This window comes from Emydura macquarii, unplaced genomic scaffold (genome assembly GCF_026122565.2).
Source record: "Emydura macquarii macquarii isolate MOO-44397 ecotype Brisbane River unplaced genomic scaffold, CSIRO-AGI_Emac_v2 contig_2768, whole genome shotgun sequence".
NCBI lineage: Eukaryota > Metazoa > Chordata > Testudines > Chelidae > Emydura > Emydura macquarii.
This window is the reverse complement of record NW_027132905.1, coordinates 17,514,540-17,538,399: the sequence shown is the minus strand read 5'-3', so window position 1 is coordinate 17,538,399 and position 23,860 is coordinate 17,514,540. Positions and strand designations below refer to the sequence as shown.

Below are 23,860 nucleotides of genomic sequence, written 5' to 3'. Positions count from 1 at the left end.
GTTTTGCCTACGTCAAGGGTAGATAGCACTTGCTGTAAGGCAACACTTGCGTTACCATGCTGCATCTACTTTAGGACTTCATTGTTCCAGTAGTTCTAAGAATTTGATATTTCTGCTCAGTCTGTGAGATGTTCTTTGCCAAGTGTTGTATTTGGCTAAAAATAGAGCCTTTTCTGACTGCTCTTTGAGACTGGCAGTGGCTTCACCTGGTGGAAGATGACAGCAACCCACATTATGGGTAGAATTTTCAGTAAGGCAAAGCTTTCCCTTAAGGGAAAAGGAAGAGATTTCATGCAGATTTGTGCTAAAGCAAGTTCTTAAGATCGTGGTCTTAAATATAAAACAAGTACAAATTATGGCAAAATGTCCCTAAGTTCTTCAGTACCAAACATTGCCCCTTATCTCTGCCACATTAACACTTGCTTTCAGGCCGCTAAAGAGTACTCTGAATATGATTGCTCTCCGGAAGAAACTATAGTTAACAAATCTCCAAATGGAGCTGCTTTGCATGGTAGAAGTGTTGATTTAATGTGTTACTACCTAAAATGACGTACCAGAATTAGCCCTCTCTCCTTATATTAGGATAAAACTATCCTTCAGTCCCAATTTTTTTCTTCCTATTTGTTGAGTGAACTTAAGAGCCATGTCCTCTGTCTTAGTTACCTGGAATAACCTTATGGACTTCAGCCCTTGAGTGTGGTCCTCATGAGAATTATTGAAGAGTCTCAAAAACCCACAGAATAGCCTGACACTCAGCCACTTCAATCCCTTATAATAGGTGTGGACTGAGACCCCAACCTTCTGTTGGCCTCTAGATCTTATCTCTGGCAATGGGGTGACACATGCCATCAGGCTGAAACTTGAAGGTTGAGCTAAGAAAATTCTGTGAGTATCTTAAAGGGAAGAAAGGAACAGATTTAATTGTTCTTCAAAATTGAGACAAAAGAGAAATATTCCAGATCTATAATTGAAAACATTTTTACATACCTGTCTCATTCTTTGCTGCCAAATTCTGACTGGAGCTTTGGCACAAGAAAATACAGTGACGGTTAGCACACTAACTAAAATCCAGTTAAACCTACTTAATATTTAAGTTTGATAGTTATGGAGGTTTAGTTGACGTGGGCTTTGTAGAAATAAATATTAATCTGATCACTTTACTGGGCTAGAGCTCCTTGGCTATGTGAATATAATCAGCTGGATTTAATAAAAGCATCTCATGCTTCTGTGGTACTTGGCTTGCTGACTTCTTATTAGTAGCTTAAAAATATGGATGTATGGGTGAAGCAATATTTCTCATTGCTGTTGAAATTGGCCTTTTATGCTATGCAAAATGATCTTTGATTGCTGTGACAGTTAATTAAATGCACAAACAGCACATCAAAACGTAGTGGTTTAACATGTTGAGCTGCCATTAAGTAAATGCCTAATTGTATGTAGTGCAGTACTGCCTCGAGATAAATACATTTTTGTGACGCATACATCCATACATATTTTCATTTCCCTTCCTTACAATCGTGTATCAGATCTTGAGTAAGTGCTTGTCTATACTGTCCCACGACTACAGGGGTGTGAATGGCAGTGCGTATCAGAGTGCTGTGCTGTGACTCTTTTGTGTGGACACTAACTAAAACGTTTGTAATGTGCATTACGTAGTCCTCTTCAAATAGGACCACATGAATGCAAAGTATCTTTTTAGTTCACACCCTCTGCATCTTCCTAAGGGAGTTACAGTGCAGCCCTCTGATAAGCACTGCTGTTCACATCTCCATAGGCAGTGTAGACATAGCCTTAGAGTAATACAGATTAGAATAATAAAGTATGTTTAAGACTAAACCTTGAGTTGTGAGTAGCACAGTCTAGTCCCTCCTACCTGGCAAAGGAAGGTCTTGAAATAAATGAATATTATAACTTTAAGTTTGCTTGTTAAAGCAAGTAAAACTTACTGTAGTGTTAATATGCTTCCTTTAAACTATGGGGACTGATTTAACTACAGATCTAATGAAACAAAGTACATATTAGGTGGGGTTTCCACATACTTGCATTGGTCTGGAAGCAATAACCTATTTTCATTTCTCTTTAAGTTATTCCTTATTGACTTTGGTTTGGCCAAAAAGTACCGGGACAACAGGACAAGGCAACACATACCATATAGAGAAGACAAAAATCTCACTGGCACAGCTCGATATGCTAGTATCAATGCACATCTTGGCATTGAGCAGAGGTGAGTTCAAGGGGATTATTGCAGTGCTCCTGAGGCCTGTGGGCTGACCTCATTCATAAGATTCTGAAGTCTCAACTACTTTCACTCAAATGTGTAAACATGTACCTTTGCAAATACTTCTTTCTGCCTGCTTCTGACAGGATATGGAAGCTAATCAAGTGCTTTATTTTCTTCCTTGAAGTAGAGTTAATCTTGCAGGCTGAAGAGACACTTGTTCTGAATAAAATTTCAAAGCACAAATTTTTCTTATTATGCTGCCACCTGTTACTGCCGCTATGAAAGTTCTTAGAAGATCCACTTCCATTGCCCAGTTTTTTGTTACAGGAATTGGGAAAAACTCTTAACTGGCCTCAGATACCTTTTTTGTATTGACTTCTGGTGCTGGTACTTTCACTTTCTTTCCCCAGTCATGAATTGTTAGGCTATGCTTGTGCTGATACCTGCCGGTAAGGTTTTGAGGATCACAGTACCCCTGCTTTCCTCCACTGTTTGGCTGTGGTTGTAGCAGTATCCCTTTTCCTAAAAGGGTGGGAGAAAGCCACCGTCTCAAAACAAATATTTAACTTCATTAATCAACCAAAATAATGGATTTGCACCATGTAGAACCAGGGTGCATCTCTTGCTCTGCATGCCTGAGCTCCACTTGTCCAGGAATCAAGTGGAGAGAGCTCACTCCTCTAACTGTTCAGAAGCATGTGTTGGGCACATCAAGCCAAACATAAGTTGATGCCATATTTCCATCCCTCACCCATGCCTGCTAGATGTTGTTATGCATATGACTTAAGCAGTATAGAGTAGAGCCCTGTGCAATAGTATTTTTTATCCCACCCGCATTGTTTCTTGCATTTTTATCCCACTCCCACCAGCAAAAATCTTAGATTCTGCAAGAGACAGTCTCACATGCTACTAAAAAACAAAAGCAAAAAAGTTGTGGGGTGTGTGTGTATGTATGAATGGAATTCAGATACAATTTTCACCACTAAAAGAATAAAACAAATCTTGCTTAAACCATGTAAAAATAGTTTAACTTCTGTTGCAGTAGACATCAAATCTTTCTAGCCCTTGCTTAAATCTAAGGTTTTTTTTGTTTTTTTTTAAAAAAAAGCAAATTACTGCAGTCTGGTTTGGTTTGGTTTTGCCCACCCAATCCTGCCTGCAACAAATTACATTTTACTCGCTCCTGCTGTTATGGCAGTGGGACCCGTGGGATCCCAGTTCCGCTGCAGGGCTCTAGTTTAGAACCATAATAGATCACATCCTGAAGTAGTTTGCCTTTCCTCTGAATTTCTGCTCCCGGTGGTCTATAGTCAGAGTTTGAACATTATTAAAACAGAGCGTGGGCAGTTATTTTATCTTATCGGTTATAGTAAAACTTATAACTGACTATTGAGAGTATGTGAGAAGGGCTTAGTACCATAGAGTTTAAAAAGGGTCCATATGTTTCCATATTGACCTCCTTTCTCTATGGCTTTTTTTTGTGTGTAGAAGTTATGAATGGCAATTTAAATGTGGTGGTTCTTTCCAGGCAATTTTCTAATCTCTTAGACCTGTGGGGCAAATAGAGAAGGTGGGTGTAAGGACTTCTGATGTGAACACAGGTTTTGGTACATTGCATCCCCAATAGATTTGGATAAGCCAAGATCTAAAGATAAAGGCGGGGATCAGGAAAAAGACTCTACACTCTTTCGGGCTATTTTTAAGGGGAGGCGGGTATTGAGTCTAGCAGCTCTCCCATCCTCTATTTTGATAGTTGGAATTCTAGCTAATGGTAAACTTCCCTCACCCCACTCTCTAAGAATTACTAAGGCATCTAGACTAAGCCAGCAGTGATGCCACTAAGTGATCCCCTGCTGTAAATCAAGAGGAAAATGGAGGAGACCTGAAACTTGACAGCAGAGCCCTTCATCAGCTACAGTGCTAAATTGAGACTACTGCAGGGTATGCTCTGATAAGTGTAGTGACAGCTGTTACTGAAGTAGCATAAATACCTAGTATAATAGAAGGTGATATCATCCCATCCTTTACAAGCCAGATATCCTGGAGTCCACTTTCATGGGTATGGATTCTAATAAAGCCTTTATTAGGAAATGTCAGTGGAAGACTGTAAATTCCAGGCTTCATACTATACAGCTATGGCATTGAAAAATCCATTAAAAATTATAGGGAAGCTGCATGCTGTCCTCTTACTGTTTGTGCTCAGAGAATAGTCTGCCCCAGAGTCCAGTTGCCACCACCCCACCTAATCTCTTAAGCCCATCGTGTCTGTGCATGAGATCATTGGGGTTTGCTGCTGATTATTTAAAAATGGAAAAAACAAATGATTCAGAACCAGCACATTTTGTGCACTGTGTCCTAGGAAACGTCACAGTATGACTACAGTTCCCTCATTTTTTCTATCCATCCTCTTAAGTATTCTCACTGAGTCTTCTCTCAGGTAGTAAGCTCTGCAGGGCAGGGTTCCATGCACTTGTGGGTTCTTTTGGAATCTCTTTATGTACATGCTCCTCCACCATATCACATTAAATAAACTCCCCTCTGCTGTTCCCAGTCTGCCTAATTCCCTCCCACCCTAGCTTTCTCTCCTTTTACCTCTTAGTGGGCAGCAGGAGGGAACCTATTACAGAATGCAGCACTTCTTCCTGTTGCCATCTAGCTTCCCTGCAAGCTCTGCTTTTGTGCAGAATAACAGCCTAGCAGGAGGTGTGTTTGATTAATTGTTTGTGTGGAGACACAGAAAATTAATTGATCCAGACCACACTAAATAGGCATTGGCAGCAGGCTGGAATATAGAAGGGCAGAGGCCTTCTCTGCTGTTGTAGGGATGGCATTGCCAAGAAAGAAAACTGGTGGAACAGATACCTCCTCGCTGCAGTGGATTGCACCTGTTGTTAAATAGTCAAGCAGAAGAATGATGCAGGGAAATGTTATCTATGGAGCATGTTCGGTGTGGTGGGTTCTGAAGCTGTTTAGTGGCCCTGGAGCATGTCTAAGGTTTTAGCAGCAAGCGACTAAGCAAGCTCTTAATGCAGTCTGCAAATGGCTCTGGAACTTCCTCTGACAACGTTTTTTCCCCTTTTTTTATGGTGGTTTAAAAGGGTGTTAAGTAACTAAATATAGGGGTCACTACTGCTTGCTGTCTAAATATGTTGATAGTAATTGAACATCAGAATCTACAGTCAGTCCTATAATAAAAGCAAGGTACAGGGAAAACTGTTTTAAGTAGGTCAAAAATGTAAATAAGGAAGACTATAGAAGTCTCTTAAAAAAGAACTAATTCAAATCTGTTTTCTGTCCGAGTTACTTAAGGTGTGTATGTGCTACAGAGACTGTACTGTCATAGCTGTGTTGGAAAGGGGTTTTTCCATCCTTGTAGGGACTTTGTCCGTGGATGACAGTAACTAGGTCAACAGAAGCATTCTTCTGTTGACATCACTATGTCTACACTGGCAGTTAGGTCGTCATAGGTACGTCACTCAGGGTGTGGATTTTTCACACCCCTGATGTAGATTTGTTGGCCTAAATGTCAAGTGTAGGCCAGGCCTTAAATGGAGTAAATGTGTCCGTGGTCATCAAATTTTTCACTTTGGCTTTCTGGAGTTTCATGGGAACAAATTTTCATAGATATGCAGGTGTTTAGCCACAACTACAACTGTCAATAAGAGCTACATGGGGAAGTCATTTCCTTGCTTTGAAAAAATAAGTAACATTGAAGTCTTCAGATTCTGATTGTTACATGTGTGCCCTAAATTTCAACATCTCTAAGATGACTTGTAGAGAAACATTGCTTAATCCCAGATTTTTCTTCCATTTTGCTTATTGATTTCTTGTGTCATTCTTAGACATAGTATGAACGAACATACTTTCTAATTTCAGGATTCTTATGAACACTAAATGGTTTAAGCTTAATGTTCTGATAATTTGCAGTTTTTAAGATTATGCCTTTTTCTCTACAGTCGTCGAGATGATATGGAGTCTCTAGGCTATGTATTGATGTACTTTAACAGAACTAGCCTGCCTTGGCAGGGATTAAAGGTAGGTCATGCAGTCTGCAATCTACTGTACAATCTAAACATTTAAGAGCTGTGAATGGATGCTCTTAACTACTAGCCTGCATAAAATGATCTAGGTTGTGCAGTTTTAACTCAGAGGTGCTCTTTTCCAAGTTTAGTTTTGTAGGATATGACAGGAAAAATCCTCTTTGCTTTTTCTCATGCAGTGTGCAGAATGTGTGTATTATTTTACTTCTTAAAATTATGCTAAACAATGGCTTACATCAGCTTTGCAAAAGTACTCTTCCTGTTGCAGGGTGAGGTCATTTTGCGAAGGGAGACTAAGATATTAAATTTTGTTTTTTTTAGTATTCTCAATCACTGTGTAGGATATGCAAGTATAACTTTAAAGAAGATTTAAGTCTAGTTTGTGGGTTAGCTGAATTGCTAAATTGAATTCAGGTGAGCATTTGCACTGCCCTGTGTCAGAACATGGGGCCATCATGTAAAAGCATGGCAAATCTGTGATTGAATAGTGCAGACTTACTCTTTCCTGTATTTTAATTTTCTTCCCCATATGGGAATTGTGCAGTTCAGTTGGTGTTACAGGTAACTTGTAAGGTTTTAAACAGGCAATCTGTTTGTGAAACACTAGAACTCTTCAGCTGCAATCTAATGTAATGGTTGTTCACTGAAAAGCACAGACAGCATTTGAAAGGGCTCAAGAGTAGGAATTAATAGAACTTTGTTAAATGAATATTCAAGTAGGATATGAATAGACAAAAGCAGCAGCTAGAAAGACACGAGTTATGCCATGTGATGGAAGCCTTAGACTGCAATAAATGGTATTAAATTGTGTCCAAATCTTAATACCAGATTGACCTTCATTCCCTCTGCAATAAGTATGTGGGACTTGGAGATTTCTTATAAAAAAAAAAAAAATTCTGGTTGACCAAGGGCTTTCCCTGTCAGTTTGACTTTATTTTTTTGTTACTGTCCTCGTTAATCCAGTATTGCACAACATCTTTTTATATTGTGACCCACATGTTCCACAGGCTGCAACAAAGAAGCAAAAGTATGAAAAGATTAGTGAAAAGAAGATGTCCACTCCTGTTGAGGTTTTGTGTAAGGTAAGTGTCAATGAAAATAACTTTTATTTAACCACATTACATCATTTCTTAGACTCTCAAAGGGCATATCCAGTGTTGGACACAATCAAAACACTTTAAATAAACTGCATTCTGTACTCAATTGAATTCTTCTGCTAGCCATTGCTACTTGAGTAACAGGTGCAGCTGGCAATCCAGCAAGATCCCTTAATTTGCAAATATACATAAGCCAGGCATGCCCTTGATTTGAAGGGGTCTGAACAGTATAAACTTTCGCCTTTGCCAGTTCTGCTTGCTCTCACCATGTAAACACTCAGTCAGGTTTATCTGGGTTAAGTGTCTTCCATATCCTTCTCAGAAAGTATTTAACTGAGGTCCAAATTGAACACTCTCATCACTGGGAAATGAGATGGAGCTACAGAGCTCTCTCATCCAGTGCTGTGAGCAAAGACACAACAACCTGTGCTCCCTGACAGTCTCTTATACCTGTTGAATAGAAGAAGCATCAGAATGGATCCCCAAGAAATCCCACTTGAGAGTCCTGACTGCAGAAAAACAATTGTCCAGTACTGTCATCTGTGATTTCAAAGGACCAACTTGCTGTACCCCTGTCTGGGGCTGCAGATGTCAACGCTTCATGGCATCAAAGGCATGGGCATAGATGTTAGCTTTTTACACATCTCCAGGATAAGGTGGTTGTGTTGGTTGGGCATCAGCCAGGATTCCCGTGGATCTAACTCTGCAATCCTGCAAATCCACCATATAATGAATGTAGAAAATTTCAGAGGGGTAGCCATGTTAGTCTGTATACGGCAAAAACAACAGCACTTTAAAGACTAACAAATTTAATTTCTGCAGGCATAAGCTTTCGTGGGCTGTAGAAAAATGTAATTCTACTTCTTACAAATGGCAGATCTTAGCAGTATCTGCCAATCCACTGAATTCTCCCTCCTCTTGCTTTTTATCCTCTTACAACAACTAGAGCATTAGTTTATGCAAATGCCCTATTCTTAAAGAGAAAATAGTTATTTAATACAGAAAATTCACATTATAATGCCAGTGTTCAAAGTAGGAGCCTTTTTTCATGATTAAGTCCAAGGAGCATTAAGCAGTAACGCCTGGTTTTGCTTGTAATACCTCAAAATAGCCTGTAGGAGTAACTGTTTTCTGAAGGACTATGACCACTTCTAATAGGGCAAAGGATTTTTAAGAACTAAGCATAACTAGAATAAAAGAAGGGTATAAAAAAGAAAGCACTTGGTATATTACCAGTTTTAATAAGGTGCTATTGTTTGTAGATTTTTATTTTTACATAGCATACATCATATTAGTCATGTGAATTAAGACAGGAAAAGAAATATATTCTTGGGTGTCAAATGATCAGATCAGTATCCTGAGCAAAATGGGACAAAACCAGAAGACTTAAATTCTTCCCTTCTCCTAAAAACCAAATCCATTTTAACTCTGCCTTAAACATTGGCCATGGCTATTGGATTTCTGAATAATTACAAAGGGCTCCTCGTTGCGGGTCCTGGTTTGACTAATGCTGTTGCTTACAGGGATTTCCTGCAGAATTTGCCATGTACCTGAACTACTGTCGTGGCCTGCGCTTTGAAGAGGCACCCGATTACATGTATCTGAGGCAATTATTCCGTATTCTTTTCAGGTCAGTCTCAAAATATAGCACAATGATCTAGAAACCTAATTGTGTGAGCACTCGAATGAACAATAATTGCTTCATGAAACTTATTTAGGGCTAGATTTAAAAAAAAAAACAAAAAAAAAACCAAAACTCCTGGAGTGGGGAGACTTCTAAGTTTGCTTAAAGAAATCTTTTTTTTAAATTTGAAATAGAATGCAGACTATAACTTTAGGGAATCAGGAAATGTGGTAGAACGTTAAACTAGCTGTGAAAGAAGAGGATCTTTTCTCTTTGATCTGTTCCACTCTGATGGTGACATAGTTAGATCAGTGACTTTGATTCCTCTTCATCCTCAACCCACAAAATGACTGAAGTTGTCCCATATTCCACCATCTCCAGCAACTCTGGCAAGAGGATTATGGGGTTTGGATCATGGGAAGAACCAATGGGAGGCTTTTGGGTGCTGTGGGGATTGGGGCTACATATAGGTCTGGTGGTAGTGTCCTGGAAGCTTATTTGAAGGGAGGGAATGGTGTTCTTAAAAACCAGTAGTGCTTTTTACACTATAAAGAAGCAAACAAGAACACGAGACCAACTATTTTCTTTATAAATTGCCTTAAATAAGGGAAGTTGGTGCTGACCTTCTGCAATGTGAGGCCTTTGGGAATCTTACAAATCATCCTACGCGGAAGAGTTACGAATTTATGGCACCACAAATCTTTCCCATAACAAAATTTATGGAAGGACCATGACTTCAGTGCAGACAGGAGGAGGAGCTGGGCTACAGATGCAGATATCACCGTGAACGAGGGAAGCAGACGTTACCAATGGCTTTCAGGCTTACTCCAAGGATTTCTTTCAATTATTAATACTTAACATTTGTACAATGCTCTTATTCTTCAAAGCACTTTTAAAAAACAATTCATTTGTAACTTCATTTTTCAGCAGACTGGCTTGATATTCACAGTAAGGTAGTCGTGTGTTGCAGTAAGTGTTTCCCTGTCTTCTAGGACGCTGAACCATCAATATGACTACACATTCGACTGGACAATGTTAAAGCAGAAAGCAGCACAGCAAGCCGCCTCTTCCAGTGGGCAGGGGCAGCAGGCCCAAACCCCCACAGGCAAGCAAACTGACAAATCCAAGAGTAACATGAAAGGTTAGTAGCCAAGAACCAAGTGACGTTACAGGAAAAAAATTAAACACTAAATTGGACAATGCCAGTGATTTAAGTGTTAGATCAAGGAGGTGGTTTAAAAATACACATTTGGCTGTTTGTTTAAAAAAAAAAAAATTGACGTCCTTGGAGAATTTGACTACTAACTTTAAACCAAAATGTCCTTGTTCTTCATATCATTTCTTTTGGGAATGTTGGGTCATTTTAACCACTGCATCTTTTGCTCCCGCATTAACCCCTTTTCCAAAACAAGGAACTGACTGACTTGGTGTTGGGAATGTGATAAATGATACAATCCAAAATCCTAGACCTAACACTTTTAAGGGATAGTTCTCATTAACTAGGGCCAATATCTGGAGACTGGGTTCTGCTCTGTTCCAGTTAAAGTATTGCTGTGGGTTTGTCTCTGCTTTGCATCTCTCCAGCAGTGAAAATGGAAAATTGTGAATTATATGGTTTCATCAGGTGGCTTCCTCTAATGTTAATGCATCCTGCATTCAGACTCACTTGGTCCAAAGTCATGGAAAGGATCCAATGAGCCTGGAATGTCTTGTTTAAATTCAGGTATAATCTTGAACTGCTTTTGTACTTCAAGGTTTTATTCCAGAAAGTCACCATTTTCCATCTTTTCATTTCAAAGTGGCTGGATGTTCTTGGTTTTCAGACTTCTTGGGATATAACATAAGTTTCTAGATGATGGTTTCAAGGGGAAATGTTGTGAAATGTTCAGATGCAGTTGTTAGTTCTAAAACTTTTTTAGACTAAACACACTTCAGTTTGAACACTGTTGAATCCTGTTGGAAAAGCCCAATGGATTATTTTGAATATGTTTCTTGCTGCTTTTAAAGCTCTGCTCTTTTAGCAAGGAAATTATTTCAATCTTACCTTCACAGTGAATGTGCTCATTATATTATATTCCAGTGATGCGGTAACAATTACTAATATAGCAGGTCTTTGTGCCAAGCATGGCTGAAACAAAAGAGAAACCGTGTACAATCCTTGGCCTGCAGTGAATCTAGGTGTGAAAGTCTGTAAAATAACAGGCTAGGTTTAACTGTAATAATGCAGAGAAGTGCTGTGAAAGCCATTCCACAATTGACTTGCAACATTCTTACTTATGAACCAAGCTGGATATAGAAATTTTTTTCTTGAAGTGAAAGGCTGTTGTCTGTGTTGCACTTTGCAAGCTGGTCAATTGATAGCCTACTTAACCATTGTCAAGTATTCTAGCAAGAATGATCTGATGTTGCTGGCAGCCTACCCTTTTCATTGCATCAATCACGATACTGTAAGTTAGCAAGCCAATTTGGACATATTGGTCACTCATTATTACATGCTAATGTACATGGTGGTATATAAAGTGTGTTAAACGAAATTAAGACACAGTCCCTGCCACAAAGAGCTTACAGTGTAAAACTGACCAGACAAACATAAGAAATTAACTTGGAAGGGAATATTCAATCATTAAACTTCCTTCCCCAACACAAAGAGAAGCTGCACAACCATTAAACCTCTCGCTAAACAAACAAAAGATGCTCAGCTATTACTCCACCTCAGCAAAGCAAACAGCAACATTAAATGCCTCTCAACAAAAAATCCCCTTTATAATGCCCACACAGGTAACCCCAGCCAAATCTTGCTGATGATATGAAAAGTCCTGTACTAATGAGGAAGTTCTGACATCACATCTCAGTAAAGGTCTCTCCCTTCCTGCTGTGTTCCTCCACTTGCTGCTGCCTGTGAGTCCATTGTGTTTGCTGCACTGAGGAGGAACTGCTTCCCCCCTTCATGTGATCTGGGAAACTAAATGTCCTGGGGGGAGGGGGAGAGGGCAGTATGCCCAAAAATGTTTTGATTTGCTGGAATCTTCTGGAACAACAGCAGATAGAATAGATTGGCTACTGGTTGCTTGAAATACAAGAGAGGTACTTCATAACCTGGAGAGCATTCCAGAAGCGGTGAGATATTAACAGTGATAGTGGGAATCCAGTATCATTTGTATGGAAACTTTTTTACTAGACATGAACATGGAAAAACTTAAATCTAAGTGCAAGTTCTGTTCTCAGTATGACCTGTGGATAGAATGGAGAAACACTCTGATGAAACCTCATGGTGTGTCCAGCTGCTAACAAAGGTTATTACGGTTACACAGCAAGAAAGAGAAAACTGGTTTGCATCCCAATTTTTCTTCTATGCAATCTACATCTTTGGCAGCATTATCATGCAACATGGAGGGATTTTTAAAAGACAGCGATCTGAGTGAAAGTGAAGCAAATTCCACCTCTTCATCTTCTAATAAGAATTTTGCTACTCCATTTGCTTCAGCATTAAAAACTCCTACTCCTGGAAAGTCTTCATATGATCATAATTAAATAGTTTTTGGGAGGCTTTTGGATAGAATGTGCCATGACCAGAAAAACTAACTTAACTGTACATTTGGTAGAGGTATTTATGCCAGCAATGTATCATTTCATGCCATGAAAAATCCTCATATGCTAAAAAATTTTCATTAGTTGTGTCCTATTTACCGAGTAGGATACAGTTTGTAGGAAGTCTTCTAAATGCCGAAACAAATGATGTGAAAAAGAATTGGTATAGTTATTGTGCAAGCTCCTCACATGTCTCTAGTATTTGATGGATGGAGCTATATTCACAGAGTGTGCCATCAACATCATGATTATTCAGTGTTTTACTCACTCAGTGCACAACTGAGCATCATAACATCGCCCAATATATTGTTGACCAGTGTGAGAATGTAATCAATGAATTGAGTCCAGGGAAGGTTATTTTGGTTGTGACCAACAACATGGCTAATACAAAAACTGCTTGGGCTTTGATAAGTAAGTATCCACACTTCCTTTGTTATGGATGTGCTGTCCGTATGATGCAGCTTTTCATCTCAATCTCAAGAATGTCTGGGATGCAGAACTCAAAAGTTTATTTCACTGCTTGAACCCTGTAGCTCAGTCCATTCAGACAAGGGAAAATGGTAAACATTGTCTGATGCCAAGAATGTGTTGCCGATCATTAAACAAATTTTGTGAGAACACTGAACACAATCCACTTACCAAAGCTAAAGAGAAAAGATAATAGACAAAACAGTATCACGGGAAAATCAAGTGGTCACTCCTGGACATAATGCTGCCTACCTTCTTGATGCACATTTCCAAGGCCAAGCCCTTTCTGGGGATACATTCAGTTCAGCTTGTGACTTCTTAATGGCTGTTGCTAATTTTAAAGGATATACAAATGAACAAATAATTCTGATGGAGGTAGCAAATTGTAAAGTAAGAGAGAGCCTGTTCAGTCACAAAACAATATGATGTGCAATCCCAGCAGTTGAATCAAAAGAGCTTGCTACTTAGTCACAGTGGAAAGGGTTGTCGTCCTTGCACTCTAGCTACAGTGGCAAAAACACTTCCGTGTACTATTTTATGTGTGGAACAAAATTGGTTGGTTTGGGGAATCTTCATCCGTTCAGAGACCAGAAATAGACTGCAGACTGCAGGAAAGCTAGTGACCATGTATTGCAATTTCATATTAGAGAAGAAAATGGCAGATTGAGTTGACTCAGTATTCATCAGATGTAGAGGAAGGAGATGAATTTGGCAACAGATATAGATGAAGCAGTTGAAGCTGAAGAAAAAGATAATGAAAAAGCAAGATGCTTGACGAGTTGGCCTTCTACCTACTTAGCATAAGTGCATATAAAAATTATTTTTCTTTTGCAAGTGCTAGCATTTTATTTCTTTAATTTTTTATTTTGTACTATTAGTCTTGTATTGTAGTATGCAGTGTTGTTGTAGCCCTGTTGGTCCCAGGATATTAGACACAATCGTGGGTGAGGTAATACCTTTTATTGGACCAACTTTTGCTGTTAAAAGACAAACTTTCAAGCTTACACAGAGCTTTCTTGCATAACATTCACATTGCTAAAAGATGATGATTCTTATGTATTAGAACTTCATTTAATTTTGCTTCACATTTTTGTAAATTAAATAACTTGTCTCTTGTAATTAGGCATAGTGTCTAAAGCTAAGCTATAGAGACTATATTGGAGACTATAAAGTGTTACTTTTTTTTTTTTTTTGAAAAAATACAAAAGATTTTTTTTAGATCTTAAATTAGTTTTATTTTTTAAAAGAAAGTTTTATTTAAATAAAATGCTCTCTGAATTTAATACAAAACACATTAAGGCTTAAACTTCTTATAATCTTTTAAAACGTTTAAATATAATATACATATGCTGAATCCATGAGCCTGTATCAAAAACTTGGAGCTAAAGGCTGTTTTTTATATAAAATGTTTTCCCCTGATTCTAACTTTTGAGGGGCAAGCTTTATAAATATGACACAGTAGGTCATGTACTGTATTAAGAGTTTGAACCTGTGGGGGATCCAGGATCTGTGCTGCTTGGTGCAAGAGGCTGGCAAAGTCATCATAGGTGTTAGGTCCTGGCCTTTGACTCCAGGAGATGCTATCAGGGACCATTTCATCAGGATCATGCTCCGAGCCCACCTGGGGGTCTCATACTCCTGTTTTATAGCTTCTCCCTATCTGATCTCTGGTTGGCTCAGTTCTCAATTTACAAATATTTGACTCCACCCACCGTGGACACTTACTCTCCAGTTCATGGGAAAACACTAATCTGCCCAGTATTTACCAGACCTTGCTTCTGAATTGTTCTCAGCCTTTCAGGTAAATGGCCATGCTCTGTTTCCTTGCATATGTATACAGACAAACAGAAATCCATTAATTTCTCAACAGCCTCCATCTGTCTCTAAACAAATAAAATGCTGCAGTGCAAAAGACGTGGGTTACACAAGGCTTGGATTGTTAATTTTTTTTGTATTTCTGAGGGTGGAGTGGGGCAAAGGCGTTTTGTAACAAGGGAAAAGGAGCAGTGTGTGTAACCAGAAGTGCACAGTTCTCCATCAGTAATACAGAGGATAGACAAGTACCAGGACACTATATCCTAGCTACGTGCTGCAGTACTCCTTTGTCAGAGCACTACATCCACTCTGGGCTTTTCTCCAGGAAGTGGAGGCAGAAGTTGAAAGCAAGAATTATCTGAAAAAACAGCTTTTAAACTTAAAACTTCTGTTGTCAATTAAAATATTACAAAGCATGGTTCAATATCTGACTTAAAAGCCTAAGAAGGCAAAGAAATGGCAGCAGTATTTTCCCTTGGAATTTAACATTTGTCCTATGTGTATCCAAAACACTGTGTGCTGTTCGTAGATCATGGCAGTACCAAAGAACTCACTGAGCAAATTGATATTAGTGAAACGTGGCAGTATAAAAATGAGCTTTTCCTTCCATATTTTCCCAGATTCAGATAAAATTTGCTGCTGTTTAGTGAGACGTTTTGAAGACCAGAAATGTGAATTTGAGCGCCCCTTCCTCCCCTCCTTTTTTTCTTTTCTTTTTTCCATTTTAGATCATTCCTAGTAATCTGCAATTGGATCTTTGATGGGTTTTTTTTCATGACATGGAAGAGCCCAGCTCATCATGCCGGAGCTGTCTGGACTCTGCAATGCCGATGACTGTAAACTAGTTGCTTTTATCAGACATCAGACTCAAGCACACAGCAAACCTACTGAATGTGTCATTTTTAGGTAGTTGCTTTCTTACCATAAACTCACAAACTAATGAATTCCTAAATGGCTATTAGCATATAGCAAAATTCCCAAACTTTCACGCTTTGATCCCTCCCCTTGCCCATTTAAGACATGTATTGTCAGTTGTTAATACAGTTTGCCTGCTGAAATCAAGGAGAGTCATTGTCACAAGATTAGCCAATTCTGTGGTTCTCTAGGCCACAGTTTGGCCACTAATGTAGCGTATTCCCACCTTGCTTAGTAGTAATACAGAGCACAGGAGATTCACATGACTTAGTTGCATTTTGTTTCCTTTAGTTTTATATACTATCTCCCATAAGTCATATCTTTAGAATAGATCATGCTGTTCCTGCGATCTTGTACACTGAGTATCTGATGGAGAATTGATAAAAGCTCTAAAGATGTTTGATTTCATGAGCATAAGACTTTCCAAAATGCAGTGAAGCTGTAGCAGTGATAGGGGTGTAGTAATAGAGGCATTCAAACAAATGAAATAGTAATATGGCACTAGTGTTGGAAGATCTCTTGATCAGACTTTTGAGGGTAAAGGGGCAGTGTATATACAAGATTGTGTGGTTGCCAGTCTAATCAGCAGGACAACCAAAAGTGCAGCCCTAGTATCTGTGTAACCAATGTCGAGAATGTAGGGAACGTTGGTCAGCTTGGCTAAAATAGTCGCAACAGAAGGATGCAGCCACATAGCAAAAAAGCAGACTGTACAACAGTAGTTTTTCCTGATGAGGGTGCTAAAAAGAAGGCGGTATAATGCTGAGCGTTTGAAATGCTTTTCAAATTAGGGGCAGTGCACTTTACAGTCTGATAGGCTGGTAAAATAGTCTGAATTTTAACAAAGTACTTCTCAGAAGGCCTTCTCTCCCACATGGCATACCTTAAGTGAAGAAAGAAAGATAGTGATGGCATTGATCACTTGCGGGCTGAGTCAGCATTAGGATAAGTTACTACTGAACTTGCAGTAACTCAAATAAAATAGTAACATTGTCTGGGGTCATAGATTTTGTGAGCCGTGATGTTGAGTAATGATTTGGGACAAAGCATGTCAGCTGGTCCTTTGTCTTTCAATTAAAAACATACAGCTGTAGTCATTTGGATAAAGCATATTAAAGGTGAGTTGCAAAAAAGAAAACAGTCCTGGACTTTAATTCTTTTTGGGTTCTTTAAGTTAATTTTTCTATACAGATCCAAGTATTTTTTGCTTGTTTACATTAAAAATCTAAGTGCTGTGTATTCTGGAAGGCTCTCTGACTAGAGAACTAGTGAAATGATGACACAAGAGCTAAAAGTTAAGTGGTTGAAAGAGGGATTATTTTTAATCACTGGTCTTAATTCTTATTTAAAATCTGTTTAATGATTGACTCTGGTTAAAGGAGGTCTGTTAAAGTTTCAGCATTCTAGTCCCTTCAGTAAGGGCTGGTCTACATTACAGACTTTTGTCAACCAAAGTCCGCTTTTTGTGCCAAAACAGTGCCCACTGACCCAATGTGTCCCTAATTTTGCAACAAAATAAAACCACCTCAGTTAGAGGCGCAGAGCTTGTTGCACCAAACTTTTAGTGACCAAGCATCAGTGTAGACACCATACTTGATTATGTCGTGATAAATGGCCTCCAGGAAGTGTCCCACAGTGCCAATTCTGACCGCTCTGGCCATCAGTTTGTACTCCGCTGCCTTTCAGCCATCTGCACATCCCTCTTTAAAGTCCCAGGAATTTTTGAAATTCCACTTCCTCCTTGGATGGCGTGGAGAGCTCACATTGCATCTTCCCAGTTGACCAGGGCGGCTCCATGCACCAAACACTCTTCTGCATGGAGCACACCAGACCTTCTGGATCTGATCAGTATTTGGGGAAAGGAGGCTGTGCAGTCCCAGCTCCGATCTAGGCGAAGGAACTTTGATACCTATGGTCAGATTTGTCATGGCATCGCAGACAAGATCTATGAACGGGACACAATGCAGTGCCGTGCGAAAATCAAGGAGCTGTGGCAGAGGTACCAAAAGGCTAGGGAGTCCAACTGTCTCACTGGTGCAGAGCCAAAGACCTGCTGCTTATATAAGGAGTTGGAAGCCATCCTCGGCAGCGACCCCGCCTTCACCGCCAAGAGACCTATGGATACCTCCGTGGGCCTGGAGACAGTGGACACTGAACTCAACCCCAACGATGATGCGGAACAGGGGAGTAGGTTGTTTGGTGACATGGGGAATCAGGATCTCTTCTCAACCCCGGAGGGTTAGATCTAGTCCCAGCCCTCCAGTTCTTGCATGCAAGATGCAAGAGAGGGGAGCGCTGGTAAGTGATTTTTTTTGTCCTGATGCTGCTCGGTTACATGAGGTACAGCTGTCCTTAGCTTTGTTGCATTATATAGGGATAGAAATGCACAAGAGTAGGTGTGTTTGCATGTGCTTCCCATTCCCCTATGCAGCTAGGCAGTGTGGGGTAAGTGTGTTAATGCACACTGCGATTTCACAGGAATCCTCTAGCGATTGCTAGGAAACTTTTCTGGAGGTACTTGCGAATCCTCTGCCAGCGATTCGTTGGCAGAGCTGCTTTGTTTCTTCCCTGTTGTAGGAAACCTTCCTGTGCTAATTGGCATCACTGGTGAATGGCCCAAAGTGGCATACAGGCAAGCAGCATAGGGACCCGGTTTGATGCCGCTTGCATGTAAGAGATGCACCCTAGCATCCCTGCTTACTCTGAGAAGTGAGATGTTGGTGTCTGTGGCCGCACCTGTGGAAAATGGTGGCACAGTTTGAAATTTTGTCCCTATTTACCTGCATCAATAACCAAAACAATCATCCAGAATCTTTTCCCCAGCTTGAGTGCCCTCTCCTCCCGGGCACAACTCAGCATGCCCTGGGTAATTGTTGAGCTGTGCACTTGTAAGGGACAGTGAGAGAGGTGTATTTTACAGTAATGAATCAATGCTGTTAGTATACTGACAATCAGGCATCTGTTCATTGCTTACTGTGCTTCTACAGTGTACCCTGGAGGGGAAACCCCTACTCATCTGCTGAGCGCCTGCGGCTGATAAGAAAACAACCATGGAGAAGCAAAGAGATGTTCCAAATACTCCTGCAGTCGTCTGAGACAGAAGAAAGGGCATGGAGACACTGTGTGACTGAAAATCAAAGAAATTTCTAGACAGGAAAGGAGGGAAAACCAGGGGCGAGTGATAGCAAATCACTAGCACATGATTAAAGCAATGGAGGCGTAAACGGAGCTGCTGAAGTCACTCATAACGCTGCAGACTGAATTCATGCATGCTCCCCCCTCCCTTCCTGCCAATCCAGAACTGCTTTCCATGCTCTCCCCAGACTCCACCCACACATTCCTACCAAACTTCTGGCCCATCTTGGGGCCCCGTTCACTCCAGCCCTTCAGACAGCTTCCAGTATAATAACTGGACTTGCACCCAGCTTTGATAGCTCTCACTGTCTGTCACTGCTTTCTCCCTACCAGCCCAGATTTTCATGTTGCAAATAATTTAATAAAGACATACTCTGTGAAGGATAAGCAATCTTTATTTCTCTTGCACGTGATGGTTGCGCCTCACATTGATGTACAGTGCAAGCTGGCTAGCAGCATAGCATGGCACGGTGCTGTTTACAAAAACACCTTATTGGTGTTCATAATCAAAATGGTTTCTCAAGGCCTCCCTGAGTCGAATGGCCCCCCATGGTAACCCTCTAATAGCCATGACATCTGATTCATAGTCAGCCGCAAGGTGATCCATCTTTGCGCTCCACCCAGGAGGAAGCTTTTCACAATTAGCTTCACAAATATTATGGAGCGGACAGCAGGGAATAACTATGGGAATATTGTCCTTATTTAGATCTAACTTGCGATAAAAGCATCACCAGTGAGCTTTTAATCTGCCAAATGCACATTCAATGGTCATTCGGCACCTGCTCAACCTGTTATTGAAGCAATCCTTGTTGCTATCCAGGTTGCCCGACTAAGGCTTCATGAACCATGGCAGTAAGGGGTAGTCTGGATCTCCAAGGATCACTATGGGCATTTCAACATCCCCCGTTGGAATCTTTTGGTCTAGAAAGAAAGTCCCTGCTTGCAGCTTTCTGTACAGGCCAGTGTTCCTGAAGATGTGAGCATCATGAACCTTCCCTGACCAACCCGCGTTGAAGTCAGTGAAGCACCCATGGTGATCCACAAGCCCCTGCAGTACCATCAAGAGACCTCTTTCTATTGATGTACTCAATCGCAGGATGGTCCGGGGCCAAAGTTGGGATTAGTGCTTCATCTATCACCCTGCCACAGTTAGGGAATCCCATCGCTGTGAAGCTATCCAATGTTTTATGCATGTTTCTCAGTCTCACAGTCCTTCATAGCAGAATGCGATGAATGGCCCTGCATTCTAGCGATAGCAAAGCGCCAACGGTGGACTTCCCAACTCCAAACTGATTAATGAGTTAGCAGTCTGGAGTTGCCAGCTTTCACGTGGCAACCACCACATGCTTCTCTAGCGAAGGGGCAGCTCTCATGTTGGTGTTCTTATGCCACAGGGCAGGAGCGAGCTCCTCTGAGTGCCATGAAGGTGGCTTTGCGCATTCGAAAGTTCTGCAGCCACTGCTCGTCATCCCAGGCCTGCATAATGATGTCATCCCATCACTCAGTGCTTGTTTCACATGCCCCAAACCGGCGGTGCACCGTGTGCAGATGCTCCATGAATGCAAACAGTAATCCAGCATTGTTTTACATGGCACATAGCAGGCCAGGTGCCTCGGATTCCTATTCCAATTGGGAGCTCACGATATACTGCATGAGCAGCCCCGATGTGTTCAGAACACTGACGACAATAGTGGAGAGCAGTGCAGGATCCATCCTTTCAGATAGAGATGGCAAGTGCACAGAAAACTGAGCCTGTTGAAAAATGCAGCGAAACCCATGTAATGACAGGATGGAAATCACTGCATCATGGGATGTTGAACCTGTACCCATGATGCACTGTGATCCTCTTCCCACAACTCCTAGCGGTGCAAGGTGGGATAGCTGTCCATAGTGCAGGGCTCTCACTGTTGATGCTAGAGCACCAACTGTGGATGCACTTCCACCAGACAAGTGCTGTGTGAACAGGCACCAGCGTTGTAATTATAGTGCTTTTTGATCATCACTGTAATTTTTGCATCGACAACACTCTCGTATAGACAAGGCCTTTGTCATTAGTGTTCAAACTTCCGTCACACATGCCTGATTTTTTTTGAAGTTCAAAACCAAAAACAAAACAACCTTTTAGGCCTTTATACCTCATGAAGTAGCAACAGCCACAAGTCAAATTTTAAAATACTTGTCCCCTTTAAAGGTTTTTCGGTACCAAAGTGACCTCTTATTGGGGTGATTTGATTGAAGGTGTCTGGTCTAGTAAATTGTCTAGTGGCTACATCTGTTTGAGAACAGAAGTTAGATTTTCTAATAACTGCTTCTCTCAAATTAATTTGAGGGGAGGGAGAATGCTATCAGATGGCCAGGGGCATTCATAAATAAACAAAAAGCACTTTGATTTGTGAAAATGTCACTACCGCATTTCAGACTACAATGTTCCTTAGAGTCTGGGGACTGCCTACAATTCTTTAACCTGAGCATTCCCAGAAGCATCACTGTAAGTAGATAACTGTAAAGGATATGAATGGAGCCCTCAGGCAGCTGCAAATGTAATTGGTGCCCAGCTGAAGCAACAGCTCCCAACACAGCACAATATGCCTTTTTAAGATAACAAGGATCTGAAGCAAACCAGCTGATTCATGCTTGCTTCATAGTGGAGTGAAAAGGCATTTTAAAGTGTTTCTGCACTTTTCCAAAACTGTTCTAATCAGGCTGACCATAAAGAAAAGGATGAAATCTTCCTGCTGTTTGATGCTCATTAGAGAGGCAATGCATGTTCACTGCCATAAGGTGACCAGTGGCGATGTTCTGCAAGATATGCACCCAGGGCATTACAGACAAGTAGAAAACAATTCTGTGAAATTACACCCTGCTTCCAAGTGGTGAGAACAGATCTTGATCTTAAATTATATGGCTGGCTGCCAAATTGAATGCCCATTTGAAGGACTTTGCATCTGGTTAGTGCATAAGTGTACTGTTCCTATAAATTTAGCGCTTGGCTGCAGGATTAAAAGTTGATTAGAAACTGATTAGTCAAACCACTCTTAGCTTTAGAAAAGGAAAGCATGGACCATACAGTTCTAAAATGAACATTTCCCTGTAAATGACCATAACTATTGGTGTTTAACTCTGCCATCTTAGAGGCTGTTCCTTTTCCTTTCAAATATCAGTAAGTTGTCTTTGTTTATCTTACAGGTTTCTGAGCATGAAAAGAGGAACAAAAGAAGCAGAGCAGATCGGAGCAGGACTTGTCACTCCCCAAATCCTAGAAATTTTAGTTCATACGTACACTTGCCAGTGGTTGAGGGCAACCATTTACTTGGTGTAAAGAACTTAATTTCAGTATAAACTGGTTCTGGGCAGCGCCGGTGATGCTGCATCTTGAGTTGTAGCAGCAGCTGTAATTGTGAATTACTGAGAGAGTGAAACATGGTGTCCAGTTTTCTATTGCATTTTTTCAAGTGGAAAAGTTAACTAAATGGTTGACACACAGTGGTGGAGAAAATTGTGCATATGCCAATTTTTGTTACCTTTTTACTTTGAACTACACTGCTTATGAGATCTCGTTGTTTTGGAAGAATGGCATGAACAGTCTTCAGCGACAGTTGTGATAATTGTAAATGCTCACAATTGTGCACTCTTTCTGGTTATTCCTCCCTGGGTTTTGAAAGTTGTACACTTAAAACATTCTTTAAATTGTTGGCTTCTATGTGCAACATACCAAGCCAGCTGACATGGTAGTAACCAAAGATTCCAGTTTTTAAGCGTATGAAAGACTCTGCCTGCTTACCTGTGCTAAAAATAACAGCATCTAAAGTGAAGACTTAAGAGAAACTTAGCGACTACTAGATAATCTTTAGGACTCTGCATTAACTCTATAATGTTCTTGGTATAAAAGGAAAAACAGCATATTTGTCACAGAAATTTAGTAAACATCTTACAACTGAACCTGTATGTAAGTTGCTTAGATAAATGTAATCACTGTAAACATCTATATGATCTGGGATTTTGTTTTTATTTTGAAATGGGAGCTTTTTTGTTTACAAGTTCATTAAAAACTAAAAACTGTTTCTGTAAGGAAATGAGATTTTTTTAAAATTTGCCTTGTTAATTCAGTCTAAAGAAATCAACACCACCCCAGTTTTTTAAACAAACAATTTCAAGGCCATTTGTTAAGCAAAAGAAGTCATTTCTTTCTAAATCATTTTAGATTTAGTGTTGTAATTCTTCCTCACTTTTGTTTTTAAATAAATTTTGTATTTTTTTCTGGAGGGGGAAGGGCAGTCTTGCATTTTTTTTATAACCTGCTGCTTTGATACCCAGCCCTCTATAACAAGAGATGGATGGATTTAAAAAACCAAAATGGCATCTTTTGAAGACCCCAGTATTGGCAGCCCACAAGCCTTGTCATTGTTTTGCATTGGCTGGACTGATTTGTGATGATTTAGTTTTTGAAAATTTAGAATGGAAGTGTTTGGAAGGCTTTAAACCAAGGCATTTTCTTTCAAGTTCTTGTGAAGTGGATATGATCAAATTAATTCTTGTTCTTGGACAGCCTCACACTGTGCAGTGTTCACATTGGTTACTGCCCCGGGCTCTCCTCTTTCTCACTCTTACTTTAGCCCAGCTGAAAGAAAGAAGTACTTTTATTGCTGGTAATTCTTTAACAGTGTAATTTATTCCTTTATAGCATGTCAGAATAAATTAAAAAAAAATCTGAAAATGCTGCCAGATGCCTATTGTGTAAATGGTGTTTTGTATGTTAGCCTTTTTTTAGACCGTTTCCATGCATATAGCAAAGTTTTTGGTCATGATGCATATTTTTGCTGTTGGAAAAGATCTTTAATTTGAAAAACTGTTATTTCAGGACTGTACTGTATCCTCTGCACTCTTACTGAAGAGATTGAGCTCACAATTATAGCAGACCATCGCTGTACCAAAAAGTGAGCAATCTAAAGCGGGAAGG

At 40.2% G+C, this 23,860-nt stretch overlaps 1 protein-coding gene across 5 annotated transcripts in view; it reads left to right on the top strand.

The window, feature by feature from the left end:
- The window catches only part of CSNK1A1 (casein kinase 1 alpha 1), a 49,050-nt gene extending 25,429 nt beyond the window's left edge, over positions 1-23,621 (top strand). For 2 of the 5 annotated variants that reach the window (XM_067566444.1, XM_067566448.1), the window contains 6 exons: positions 2,085-2,224; positions 6,178-6,256; positions 7,269-7,343; positions 8,882-8,988; positions 9,975-10,123; positions 18,756-22,074. In XM_067566444.1, coding sequence (XP_067422545.1) covers positions 2,085-2,224; positions 6,178-6,256; positions 7,269-7,343; positions 8,882-8,988; positions 9,975-10,123; positions 18,756-18,805 — 600 coding nt within the window. In that variant the 3' untranslated portion in view covers positions 18,806-22,074. The other 3 variants (XM_067566447.1, XM_067566445.1, XM_067566446.1) reach the window with 3 other exon arrangements.
- Positions 23,622-23,860: the final 239 nt, after the last annotated feature.